The sequence below is a fragment of the Tachyglossus aculeatus genome, chromosome 3, assembly GCF_015852505.1.
Source record: "Tachyglossus aculeatus isolate mTacAcu1 chromosome 3, mTacAcu1.pri, whole genome shotgun sequence".
Taxonomy (NCBI): domain Eukaryota; kingdom Metazoa; phylum Chordata; class Mammalia; order Monotremata; family Tachyglossidae; genus Tachyglossus; species Tachyglossus aculeatus.
In genome coordinates, this window is record NC_052068.1 from 69,813,570 (window position 1) to 69,826,962 (window position 13,393).

Sequence of the window (13,393 nt, forward strand, 5' to 3'; positions counted from 1 at the left end):
AATTGGGACTCGTGTGAAAAACCTTTCATGGGAAATGAAGGGACTTCACCATGACCTTCAGGGACTTACAGGTTTGAGTGGGAAATCATCTTATTTCAATCAATCAATCAATCAATCAATCGTATTGAGCGCTTACTGTGTGCAGAGCACTGTACTAAGCGCTTGGGAAGTACAAGCTGGCAACATGTACAGTCCCTACCCAACAGTGGGCTCACGGCCTAAAAGGGGGAGAGTTATTTAATTAACTTTCCAAGTGGAATAGCTGCCTGTGGCCACAACTTGAAATAACCTTATCTCCATTCGGTCTAATGGGTCTTGTGTTACAGGCTCTTCGGTAGAGTGTTTCTCCAGTAATTCTTGATGTAAGTGTAAGTCATTGTCCTTGAACAAATACGGATTTTTTTATTGCGTGTATGTGTCACTTGAATTTGCAGAACATGTAAGTGTAAGTCATTTTCCTTGAACAAATACGGATTTTTTTTAATTGCGTGTATGTGTCACTTGAATTGCAGAACTGTGGCAGGGGTTGAGTCGGCCCACCCCCCCACCCCCCCGCTGCTGACTTCACATCGACATGGCAAACGTGCTGCGGACTGCGGTGACCAGCTGCTCCAGCCCCGTTTTCAGCAACCTGGGGCCATGTAAGCCGCTACGCGGGAAAGCAACGTTTTTACGAACGTTTTCTACCCATCAGACACTTTGGTCTCAGGCACCTGTTAAACCAGGTAAATTTGCCTCACTCTATATGGATATGTGTATTTGCTTCATAGACGAAAGCTTTAGGTAATGAAATGACAGTCCAGATAAGTCTTGTGGATGTGGAATACTTTCAGGAGAAAGTTTTAAATTTCTTTGTGGATGGTAGCTTACTGTGGTTTCTTCTCATACTCAGTCTCCATTTTATGCATCTTCAGTTTGTTCTCTCCACTCCTCTCATTCTGACTCAGCTATTCATTCATTGTATTTATTGTGCCCTTACTGTGTGCAGAGGACTGTACTAAGCGCTTGGAAAGTACAATTTGGCAACATATAGAGACAGTCCCTACTCAACAATGGGCTCACAGTCTAGAAGGGGGAGACAGACCGCAAAACAAGTAGGCAGGTGTCAATACCATCAAAATAAATAAAATTATAGATCTGTACACAGCTACACTTCACTCTCCCTTTTCCCACCTTCATTCTCTCACCCATCCTGTATCCCTGTCCTCAAAATCGTTCACTCCCCAAATCTGGCAGTTCACAGCACTCCCCATATTCAGTCTCCTCTTAAAATTCCTCCTCCAACTCCAACAGGCTTTTCCTGATTAGTTCTCAGTGATCCAAGTCAAATAATAATAATAATAATGATGAAGGTATTTGTTCAGCACTTACTACGTGCAAAGCACTGTTCTAAGCGCTGGGGAGGTTACAAGGTGATCAGGTTGTCCCACGGGGGGCTCACAGTTTTAATCCCCATTTTACAGTGAGGTAACTGAGGCACAGAGAAGTTAAGTGACTTGCCCAAAGTCACACAGCTGACAGTTGGCGGAGCCGGGATTTGAACCCATGACCTCTGACTCCAAAGCCTGGGCTCTTTCCACTGAGCCATGCTGCTTCTCCAATAACTTTTACTACTACTACTACTACTACTAATTATTATTGCTACTGCTACTATTACTGCAAATACTGTTTCTGCTGGATTGTCTATTCCCAATTACTGTACAACAGAGCCCTGGAAAACCTGCATTTTTGTTCAGTTGGTAAGCATGACAAAATGGTAGATTCTCCTCCTTTCCACATTTTCTTTTTATTACAATGAAGGAGTCACAACTTGTTTTGATGTCAGACCCTCGGCTGACCTCTGAGATCATTTTTAGTTCATTCCTCTCTTTAAGGGGGATGATGCGTCTCTCTCCGCTGTATCCCTGTCACGGTTAGCTTCCCCTGATAATTTTTATCAGGCTTGAGATTGATCTGTAGCTGTTTCATTTAGAGAAAGAGCTGTAACTTGAGATGTGTAGCTGTTTCATATAGAGAAAGAGCTGTAACTTGAGATGCATGGCACATGAACACAGCACCTTGTGATTCCGCTATATCGAGATCCTTGGGGGTCTGTGTCTTGGGTATGTGAGCCAGTCACACGCACAGTCACCCCCCCACCAAACTCACCTCTTGGAGGGTAAAAAAATACATAAACATACCTCTTCCAGTGTGGAAAGATTCCGCAGCCTGTTCTGGGGAGAATTTGGCATATATAAAATGCCGGGTGGCCTTTCTTTAGTCACTGCTGCTCCTCTAGAACTCTGCCGAAGGGCCAGTACGTATAAATGGACTGCAGCTTGGCCTAGTTGGAAAGAGCATGGGTCTGAGAGAGGACTTGGATTCTAATTCTGGCTCTGCCACTTGTCTGCTGTGTGACCTTGGGCAACTCACTTAGTCAATCAATCAATCAATCGTATTTATTGAGCGCTTACTGTGTGCAGAGCACTGTACTAAGCGCTTGGGAAGTACAAGTTGGCAACATATAGAGACAGTCCCTCCCCAACGGTGGGCTCACAGTCTAAAAGGGGGAGACAGAGAACAAAACCAAACATACTAACGAAGTAAAATAAATAGAATAGATATGTACAAGTAAAATAAATAGAGTAATAAATCTGTACAAACATATATACATATATACTTAACTTCTCTGGACCTCAAAAGGGGGAGACAGAGAACAAAACCAAACATACTAACAAAAAAAAATAAACAGAATAGATATGTACAAGTAAAATAAATAGAGTAATAAATCTGTACAAACATATATACATATATACTTAACTTCTCTGGACCTCAGTTACCTCATCTGTAAATTGGGGATTCAGTACTTGGTTCTTCCTTCTCTGTGGACTGTGAGCCCCAGATGAGGCAGGTGTGGTGTCCAATCTGATTATCTTGTATCTACCCCAGCACTTAGTACAGTGCTTGGCACACTGTAAGCACTTAACAAGCACCATGAAAGTATGGTGGGCAAGAGGCAGCCGAAGCATGGTGGAAGACTCTATTGTACTAAGCGCACAGTAAGCGCTCAATAAATAACATCACAGTCTTCATCCCCATTTTCCAGATGAGGTAACTGAGGCACAGAGAAGTTGTGACTTGCCCAAGGTCACACAGCTGACAAGCGGTGGACCTGGGGTTAGAACCCATGACCTCTGACTCCCAAAATCGTGCTCTTTCCACTAAGCCATGCTGCTTGTTGATAGAAATTTGACTATAGGAAAAACCTCCCTACCGACCCCGTTCTATCACCTGTGTTATGCCAGGCATGCGGCATAATTTAATAGCGTCATAGGAATATCTCCTGAACCCTAAACCTAGAATGTTTCTCTGGGGGACCCCTGACTTGTTGCTCATAGTAGTAAGAGTAGTACTGTTGAAGTGTTTACTGTGTGAAGAACAGAGTCATAAGCACTGGGAGAGAATATACAGGTGGGAGTTTGACCTGGTTCCTGTCCCTTAGTGGGTGGCTCACAATTTAAGAGCCTAAGTAGGGAGAAGGGCCTGGAAACAGAAATATGAGGAAAGACAAAACATTAAAACTGTAAAGCAGCATGAAAAGCAAGGACAGATATACACAAGCCATTTTATTTTAATGGTATTAAACACTTACTATGTGCCAGGCACTGTTCTAAGTGAGGGTTAGATCAATGAATCAATCAAGTGAATCTGTTGAGTGCTTTCTGTGTGCACAGCACTGTACTAAGTGCTTGGATACAAGTTAATCAGGTTGGACCCAGTCCCTGTCCTACATAGGGGTCACAGTTTTAATTCCCATTTTGCAGATGAGGTAACTGAGGCCCAGAGAAGTGAGTGACTTGCTCAAGGTCACGCAGCAGACAAGTGGCTGAACCATCATGTCCCCATCCCAAATTCTGGTGTACCCAGAGTTTATCCAGGTGCCACTTCTCACTAGAGTGTAGGGAGGCTGGGTTTTAGGCATTTTTCAACTGCTGCCACCCCCCACAGCCACTTTCTGTGCCCCCTGAGGCAGTTGCTCGCCACCTGAAGTTCTCCCTCCCCACCCCAGTCCCACCCTCCACTATAGTCCCAGATCCAGGAGGGTTGAGTTAACCCTAACTGGTTTCCCCCTGAGGCAGAGGACATCCTGCTAGGAAAGGCCCAGGCTTCCCCCTGCATTTTCCTTCAGCCCTGACCTCCTTTGCTCACCCTGGTGCAGGAAGGGGACTGTAGCTACACAGGCCACTAGCCCTGGGAGCTTAGTTGTTGATTATCTGATATTCAGATATGTTGAAATAGACTTCAAAGTCCTTAATTATACAGCTGATCTGTGGAAATGGGAATATACCTTGTCATACTTATAAAAAAAAAGTTTAGCTGAAGGACTCATCTGATTCTTTTGCAATGCAAATAGTTGTGCTCTAGCAAATGATGTGGAAAATCTTTGGTCCTAGCCATTCTTGATTTGTATTGGAGCGTTCTTTCATTTCACCCCTTCTCCAGTCTTCCATTCCTTCTGCCCTGTGTCTTGTGCTTCTGTCTGTCTCTCTCCCCTGCCTCTCTCTGATTTTCTTTCAACCTGAGAACAGTGGGTTGGTAGCTCTCCCTAAATCTGGAGCCAGAGCAAAGGGTATAAGACTGCACCTTGTTTTCTAAATTGTGTGCTTGGACTCTGATAGCCTGAGGCTGAAGTTTCCTGGAAGAAAATGACTTGTGCCTGCCATTTCTTAATCTATCTTTCCAAGTATTGGGTGTAATCCATTGTTCTGTAGTTCAGTGGTTAGACTTAGTTTGACTGTGAGCTCCATATGGGACAGGGACTGTGTACAAGGTGATTACACCAAACTGATTAATTTCTGTCTTCCCCAGCTCTTAGAATAGTGCTTGACTCATAGTAAGCACTTAACAAACAGCACAGTAATAATAATAAAAGTGCTTAGAATTCAGGAAACACTACTCTTGATCAATTAATTGATCTAAGGATTTTCACGGTAGAGGCAATCATAGAGTTTATTGAATGCTTGTTCTATGCAGAGCATTTGACTAAGTTCTTGGAAGAGTAAATTAGTCAGTAGACATGATCTGTGCCCTCAAGGAGTTGACAGTCAAGCAGGGAAAGGTAGAATAAAGGTAGAATCTCTGCCATCATTCATCTCTCATATTCAGTTGTTGGCCAAATCTTGCCGGTTTTCCCTTTAAAACATTTCCCAGACTGGCTCTTTCCGGTTGTCCAAACGGCTGCCACCCTGGTTCAAGCTCTGGTGGCTCATCACTCAGTCTCTGGCCTCTCCCCACTCCCATCTCTACTACAGCGTGCTGCTGCACAGATGACCTTCTTGAATCCTTGCTCCTTCACATCTCTTCAAAGTCCTCCACCTACTCTTTGTGTCTCCACATGAAACAAAAACGTTCACCATCAGTTTCAGGCCCTCCACCTTATGTGTTACCTATCTGCTCTCCATACCTGCTATTCCCCAACTTCTTGTCTTCACTCTTCCCAAAGCAAAAGCTGTACTCCGCACTCCACTGTCTTGCCTCTGTCCTTTGCTCATGTTGTCCCCTCAGCTTCACACTAACTCCTTCCACACTTCAGCTCTCCCCACTTTTACTGCAAAAATTCCACCTCCTCCAACAAGCTTTCTCCAGTGACTTTCCCAGGATTCTGAGCCATATCATTCCTTTGGCTAACTCCAGCATTTATTAAATTACCTACACCTTCCTTATCCCTCATGAATAGGCATATCTGCATTTACTCATTTATGTTGACCATTCTAGTTTTCAATATTGTTATGCTTCTCTGTCCTGTTATAATGTTGGAAGGGAATGTGTCTCTTTGTTATTCTGTATCACCCAAGTGCCTAGCACAGTGCACCATTCCAAGAGAGCACTCAATATGTAATCATCATCATCAATCATATTTATTGAGCGCTTACTATGTGCAGAGCACTGTACTAAGCGCTTGGGAAGTATAAATTGGCAACACATAGAGACAGTCCCTACCCAACATGTAATATTACTACTACCACTACTCCTATGTAACTCTTGCCCATTTTACACTGTTACATAGTGTACATTGTTTTGTTGTCTGTCTCCCCCTTCTAGACTGTGAGCCCGTTATTGGGTAGGGACTGTCTCTATATGTTGCCGACTTGTACTTCCCAAGCACTTAGTACAGTGCTCTGCACACAGTAAGCACTCAATAAATATGATTGAATGAATGAATAAAACTTTGATAGAGAGTTCATGAAATTCAGGAAAATCAATCAATGGTATTTATTGAGTACTTACTATGAGTAGAGCACCATACTAAGCACTTGGGAGAGTTCAGTAGAGTTGGTAGACCTGATCGAAGAGCTTATAATAATAATAATGATGATGATATGTATTAAGCGCTTAATAGGTGCAAAGCACTTTTCTAAGCGCTGGCACTGTTTTAAGGTTATAATTATAGATGCACTTATAAGGTATCATTCATTCATCAGCGTTCATTGGACACATACTGTCCTGGATGATTATTGTGGGTATAGTGCTATCCTGAATGCCAACTTTGTTCAGAGATCAAATGGATACTGCCTGTGCCCAGAGAACGGAACTGAATGCCTTAGGATCTCAAAATATAAATAGAATTGTTTTTGCAATCAGAGTGCTCACAGTCTAGTGGAGGCAGGCAGACACAAGCCATACATTTAGGAGAAACAGGAAAAAAAAGCAAGGATAAAACGGTAACAACGTGGCTTATTGGAAAGCGTGGGAGTCAGGAGACCTGGATCCTAATCCCAACTCTGCTGGGTGACCTCGGGGAGGGGCTTAATATCTCTACCTCAGTTTCCTCCTCTATAAAATGGGGATTCAGCACCTGTTCTCCTCCCACCTAGACTGTGAATACCATATGGGACAAGGGACTGTGTTCCACCTGATTATCTTGAATTTACTCTAGTACTTAGAAAAGTGCTTGGCACATAGTGAGAACTTAAAAAATACAAACATTAATTAACAAAAAATAAGCCTCCAAGAGTATTTGCTAAATAAATGAACAGATAAAAGGACATAATCGTCTGCAGAGGGTAGGTGACTGGATAATGGTATTTGGAAGAGGTGGGGATTGATTAGTTTGGGTAAATCTTTTGAAGGGACTGGGTTTTTAGGAGGACTTGGAAAATGAGGAGGTGGCTTGAATGAGGCAGTTGAAACTAGAGTATTCATTAATTGTTGTATCAGCTCCTGGGTTGTGCCTCTTGCTCTTATCAGGTAGGGTGTAATTTAGATAACTTACTCCATTGGTCTTTGTAGGAGGAGCCTGTGAATGAGCAGAAAAAGCCCTTGGGACTTGAAAGAGGGGAAACTTCACTTTTTTCCAAAAAAATTAATCCTCTGGGGAGCTTTTTTAGCTTGTGGAGCAGTAGTAGAGAAGTTAAAAGGCTCTCACTGGAATTCGGTTGTTAAGAAGAAGACCCACCTATAAATGCTTTTCCCCTGTCTACAGCCTTGTTCGTGTGTTGGGCCTTTCTTCTCCTATTTAATGAGGCTGCATTGTGAGCCCTCTGTTTTTCCAAGATTCCTCCTGGCTGGAGGTCATCTAGTGTGATACAGACCAAAGTTCTTTATCTCCTGTTGTTCGGGTACCCTGACTAACTGCTGATCTCCCCTCCCTAGTCACTCTCCCTTTGCAACCCCTAAATGCTTGGGTCTGTACCCTTTAAACACTTTGATTCTCACCCCACCCTAGCCCCACAGCACTTAGGTGCATATCCTTCTACTCTGCCACTTCCCCTGTCTAAGGTTTATTTTAATGTCTGTTTCCCTTACTAGACTGTAAGCTCCTTGAGGGCAGGGATTGTGTCTCTAAATTCCATTGTATTGTACTCTTCCAAGCATTTAGTACAGTTCTCTGCACAAAGCAAGTTTTGAGCAACTATATATGATTGATTCGGGAGGAGTCATGTATGTATGTACCTAGGTCATTGTGGGCAGGGAATGTGTCTGTTTATATGTGTCTCCCCCTTCTAGACTGTGAGCCCACTGTTTGGTAGGGACTGTCTCTATATGTTGCCAACTTGTACTTCCCAGGCGCTTAGTACAGTGCTCTGCACACAGTAAGCACTCAATAAATACGATTGATTGATTGATTGTTATATTTTACTCTCCCAAGAGCTTAGTACAGTGATCTGCACAGTGAGCGCTCAATAAATACGATTGACTGACTGACTAGCTTGTCTTCCTCCAGATAACCCTAACTCCAGCAGCACAAAGGCAGGCTGGGAATATTGGCTCTCATCTATGTGTCAGTTATGCCACCCTCCCTTGACCCCACCCCACCCCTTCCAGTTATTGCCCCATCTCCGTCCCCCTCCCACCCTTCTTTTCCAAATTCCTGGAGTGAGTTGTCTACACTCACTGCCTTGAATTCATCATCCATCATCATCATCATCATCATCAATCATATCTATTGAGCATTTAATGTGTGCAGAGCACTGTACTAAGCGCTTGGGAAGTACAAGTTGGCAACATATAGAGACAGTCCCTACCCAACAGTGGGCTCACAGTCTAAAAGGGGAAGAATTCCTCTTCTTTAACTCTCTCCTGGACCCCCTCCAATCTGGCTTCTCCCCCCTCCACTCCACTAAAACTGCCTTGTCAGAGGTCACCAGTGACCTCCTTCTTGCCAAATCCAATGGCTCCTACTCCAACCTAATCCTTCTCTACCTCTCAGCTGCCTTTGACGTTGTGGACCATCCCCTTCTCCTCAATACGTAATCCAACCTTGGCTTCATGGACTCCCTCCTCTCCTGGTCCTCCTCTTATCTTTCTGGCTGTTCATTCTTAGTCTCCTTAGTGGGCTCCTCCTCCCCCTCCCATCCCCTTACTGTAGGGGGTTCTTCAAGGTGTCAGTTCTTGGTCCCCTTCTGTTCTCTGTCTATACTCACTCGCTTGGAGAACTCATTGTCTCCCATGGCTTCAACTGTCATCTTTATACGGATGACACCCAAATCTATATCTCCTCCCCTGTTCCCTCTCCCTCCCTTCAGGTTTGCATCTCCTCCTGCCTTTAGGACCTCTCTACTTGGATGTCCTCCTGCCACCTACAACTCAACATGTCTAAGACTGACCTCCTTATCTTCCCTCCCAAACCCTGTCCTCTCCCTGACTTCCCCATCACTGTGGACGGCACAACCATCCTTCCCATGTCACAAGCCTTGGTGTCATCCTTGACTCTGCCCTCTCTTTTCACCCCATATATCCAGTCCGTCACCAAATCCTGCCCATCTCACTTTCACAACATCGCCGAGATCCGCCCTTTCCTCTCCATACAAACCGCTACTGCCTTAATACAATGACTTATCCTGTCCCGACTGGATTACTGCATCAGTCTCCTTTCTGACCTCCCAACTCTTGTCTCTCTGCACTTCAGTCCATACTTCACTCTGCTGCCCGGATTATCTTTCTACAGAAACGCTCTGGAAATGTCACCCACCTCCTCAAAAATCTCCAGTGGTTGCCTATCAACCTCTGTATCAAACAAAAACTCTTCACTACTGGCTCCCAATTGCATGTGCATGGTAGTTTTTTGTTGTTGTTGTTGCTGTTTTTTGGTTTTGTTTTTTTTTACTTTTGAAAAAGGGCCAAGCCAGAGTGAGCTTTTGATTTGTATTACAGCAGGGAGGCTCAGACTCCCCCTTCCTCCTCTCCCCAAGCTCTGTCTCCCCTACTGCTCCTCCACTCTCATGTTTGTGACTGGTAGATGATACGTGATGAGACTGGGAAGAAATAAATTCTGGTCACTTAGTCTTTGCTCCAGTGATATAAGATATTGATTCTAATATTTTGGAATGCAGAGGGACCTATTCCCATCCCACTTGCAATTCAACTATGTTTTTTAAATGGTATTTTTTGAGCTGTTACTGTGTGCAGAGTGCAGGGTACTAAACTCTTGGGAGAATACATTATAACAGAATTGGTAGACACGTTCCGTACCCACAAGGAGCTTGCAGTCTAGAGGTGGGGACAAACAATATAAATAGTTTTATCATAATTCCCAACCCTTATTTGCACACATATCCTGATTGTTCCTGCTGTATTTAAAAACCACTATCACCTCATGAAGAATAATATTTTAATTGTGGTATTTGTTAGTGCTTCCGATGTGTCAAGCCCTAGGGTAGATACAGGATAATCTGACCAGATACAGTTCCAGTTCTGTATGGGATTCACATATAGTTTAGGTCCTATATGGGAGGGAGAATAGGTATCAAATCCCCATTTTACAAATGAGGATACCAAGTCACAGAGACATTGTGACTTGCCTAAGGTCACACAGCGGGCAAGTGTCAGAACCATGATCAGACCCCGGGAACTCCTAACTCCTAGGCCCATGCTATTTCTACTAGGCCACGATTTTAACAGGGGTTGAAGAAAATGTTTGAAATTTCCAGGAGAATTCAGAACATTTCCCCATTCTTTGAGGGAGAGCATTCATTACTGTTATTAGTCTGAACATCTGTCAAGGTGAAATGTCTTCCCAATATTGATTTTTCTCGACACAAGTCCACAATCCAGTAACCTCTGTTGACTCTTATTGCGTGTCTCCAACTTTGTGTGTTTGCAGGGGTCCCGTACAAGCAGCTGACAGTGGGCGTTCCCAAGGAGATTTTCCAGAATGAGAAGCGAGTGGCTTTATCCCCAGCGGGCGTGCAAGCTTTGGTCAAACAGGGCTTCAATGTCGTGGTGGAATCAGGAGCCGGAGAAGCCTCCAAGTTCTCGGATGATCATTATAGGGCGGCAGGTGCTCAGATTCAGGGGACAAAGGAAGTCCTAGCATCGGACCTGGTCGTCAAAGTAATTATTATTATTTATCTTCCCAGTGTGTCCTCTCCACATGCCGTCTGGTTCCCCTCTCAGAAGAGTTGAAACTTCTCTGTGACTGGCCATGTAGCTATTCATTACTTAATTTAAAAGATAATTTTAATTCCCCCCAGACTGTGCCTGTCTTTAAATTCCCAATAGAAGGGCTGGGAAGTGGAGAAGTCTTTTTCTGAGGCCACCGCTCCTACTAAACTGTGTGGTCTTTTTGCCTATGGAAAAGTCACGTCCTAGTGGTGTCTGTACTTTTTAAATATTCATAGGTGAGCGTTTATCCTAGGTTTTATGGAAAAGAAAGTCTGGTACTGAGTAGAGCTCAGCTTGACACTGATGCTTGGCAAACTTTGGACCCTCACAAGGCATGATAGCCCAACTCTGCCATGAGGGACTACTTGGAGGAAATGGAATATGTATGCTAAGGTAGGGGCAGTAGATACTTTGAATTCCATACATACTCTTAATGGTGTAAGAGTAGAGCAGCATAAATCACTGTGAGGAGAAGAAGATATTGACGTACCAAGTATTTGCGTCGTAGTGGATATTGCCATTCAAGCCAACTGGGTACTGGCTTGTGAGTTTGTACACCTGAAGGCAATATCCTAATTAGAGTAGCAGATTACAAAATGGTTTAATCCCCTGAAGTTAATTCTGTTTTGTACATGAAAAGAAATGTAAGTATTCAAACCCTCTTTCAAAAAAATTGAATCTATTAAGCTTAGTAATCTTCAGAAGCTTTACATGGTAAGAAATGTCAGTAAGAGCTGAGTCAGATGTGAGTCAGTTCTTTTGGTGGATTTTGGAATTTGTATTTCCATGTTGCAGTTCAGAATGACGGTAAGTTTGATGTTGTATAAGTGCACAAAGCAAAGTCCCTTGTGCTTGTCCCAAGGCTGGGGATTCCATGCTTAGATGAGCAGTCGACGCTCTCTGAGGTTGAAGTTGTTGACTTGGGGGCTTCTTGTTTCCTCGCTGTTATATTTATAGTCAGTAGGTCTGTTCTTGAGACTGTGTCTTACAGTCATGCGTTCCTGTCAAACATTTAAAAACCAAAATCAAGCAGTAAATTACCAAGTGGTAGCTAATGGAAACACCACATTTCAGTTGGTTGGAATTCTTGCTTGCTTGTAAAAGACAAAAGACTCCCTGGTGCTGGAGCTTGTCTCTCTACCAATTCCTGTTCCTTCAGGACCTTTGAAAGGGGCTCGTTTTACTCATGATTCTGCATGGTACTGCTTTAATCGGAACCTTCTCTGTTTTATCCTTCAGGTAAGGGCCCCCATGGTCAACCCTGCCCTCGGTGTCCATGAAGCTGATCTCTTTAAGCCATCCGGAACACTGATTAGTTTCATCTACCCAGCCCAAAACCCAGACTTGCTGGATAAACTTGCAGGAAGAAAATCTACAGTCTTGGCGATGGATCAGGTTCCACGAGTCACCATTGCTCAGGGATATGATGCTCTGAGCTCAATGGCCAACATTGCAGGGTAGGACATGTAATTTCCTGCTAGTTTAATTTCAGCCTAAGTTTTGCAGCCGAAACATTGAAAGCAGCACGGCCTAATGGAAGGAGCATAGGCCTGGAAATCAGGGACTTCATTTCTAATTCTGGCTCTGTCACTTGTCTGCTGCGTGACATTGGGCAAGTCACTGTACTTCTTTGGGCCTCAGTTTTCTCATCGGTAAAATGGGGATTCAGTACCTGTCTCCCTCCTCCTCAGACTGTGAGCCCATGAGAGACAGGGACTGTGTTCAATCTGATTATCTTGTATCTGCTCCCATGCTTAGCACAGTGCCTGGGGCTTAGTAAGCACTTAACAAACACCACAATTTACTGTAGAGTCACTGCTTTTTATATTCAACTTTTTGTGTGTGTTTACATGTGTGTGTGGGGGGGGAGGAGGAGAGAGAGAGAGAAAGGGGGAGAATCACCAGGATAGATGTCCATCTATTGCTAACAAGTACTGAATGCTATTGGGTTTTTCAATTAGCTTTTTATTTCTCCTTCCCCTATGTGGATTGTTTTTGATTAAAAGGATGCCTTTTCTAGTCTTGTGAGTTTTATGGTGCTAGTGATTTAGATTGTGGTAGACAGATTGTAACATCACCTCTTCTGAGCATCCATTACAGTGTCACGCACCCAGTGATATAGCAGAAAGACTCATAAAATGCAAGTTATGTAGCGTTATCTTCCTCGTGACGGTTAGCTCTGGAACAGTTGTTACAACCAGTTTCTACTTTTCAAACTGGTCAGCTTCAAAGGGGAGGTCACAACAACATAGGCAGGAAGCGTTGAGCGCGCTCTCCAAGGGTGTACAAGGGGAGAATGGAAATCCGCCTCTATGGAAGGCCAGTTTAAATAGTGTCAAGGTCATACTGGTTTTAACAGGAGTCAGGTGCTGGAGGGAGTGAAACCGTAAGCCAAGGACCAAATGAAAAAATAGTAAATAAGATTGGTTGCAGAAGGCCAGTCACAATAGCGTCAAGGCCATACTGGTTTTAACAGGAGTCAGGTGCTGAAAGGAGTGAAACTGTAATCCAAGGACCAAATAAAAAAAAT

The 13,393-nt window shown here is 43.7% G+C and overlaps 1 protein-coding gene across 2 annotated transcripts in view; it reads left to right on the plus strand.

Moving 5' to 3' along the window:
* NNT (nicotinamide nucleotide transhydrogenase) overlaps positions 1–13,393 on the plus strand; it is a 119,345-nt gene that overhangs the window by 19,341 nt on the left and 86,611 nt on the right. For both annotated transcript variants that reach the window (XM_038743499.1, XM_038743500.1), the window contains 3 exons: positions 513–725; positions 10,583–10,812; positions 12,103–12,320. In XM_038743499.1, the coding sequence (XP_038599427.1) occupies positions 575–725; positions 10,583–10,812; positions 12,103–12,320 (599 nt within the window). In that variant the 5' untranslated portion in view covers positions 513–574. The remainder of the gene's footprint in view (positions 1–512; positions 726–10,582; positions 10,813–12,102; positions 12,321–13,393) is intronic.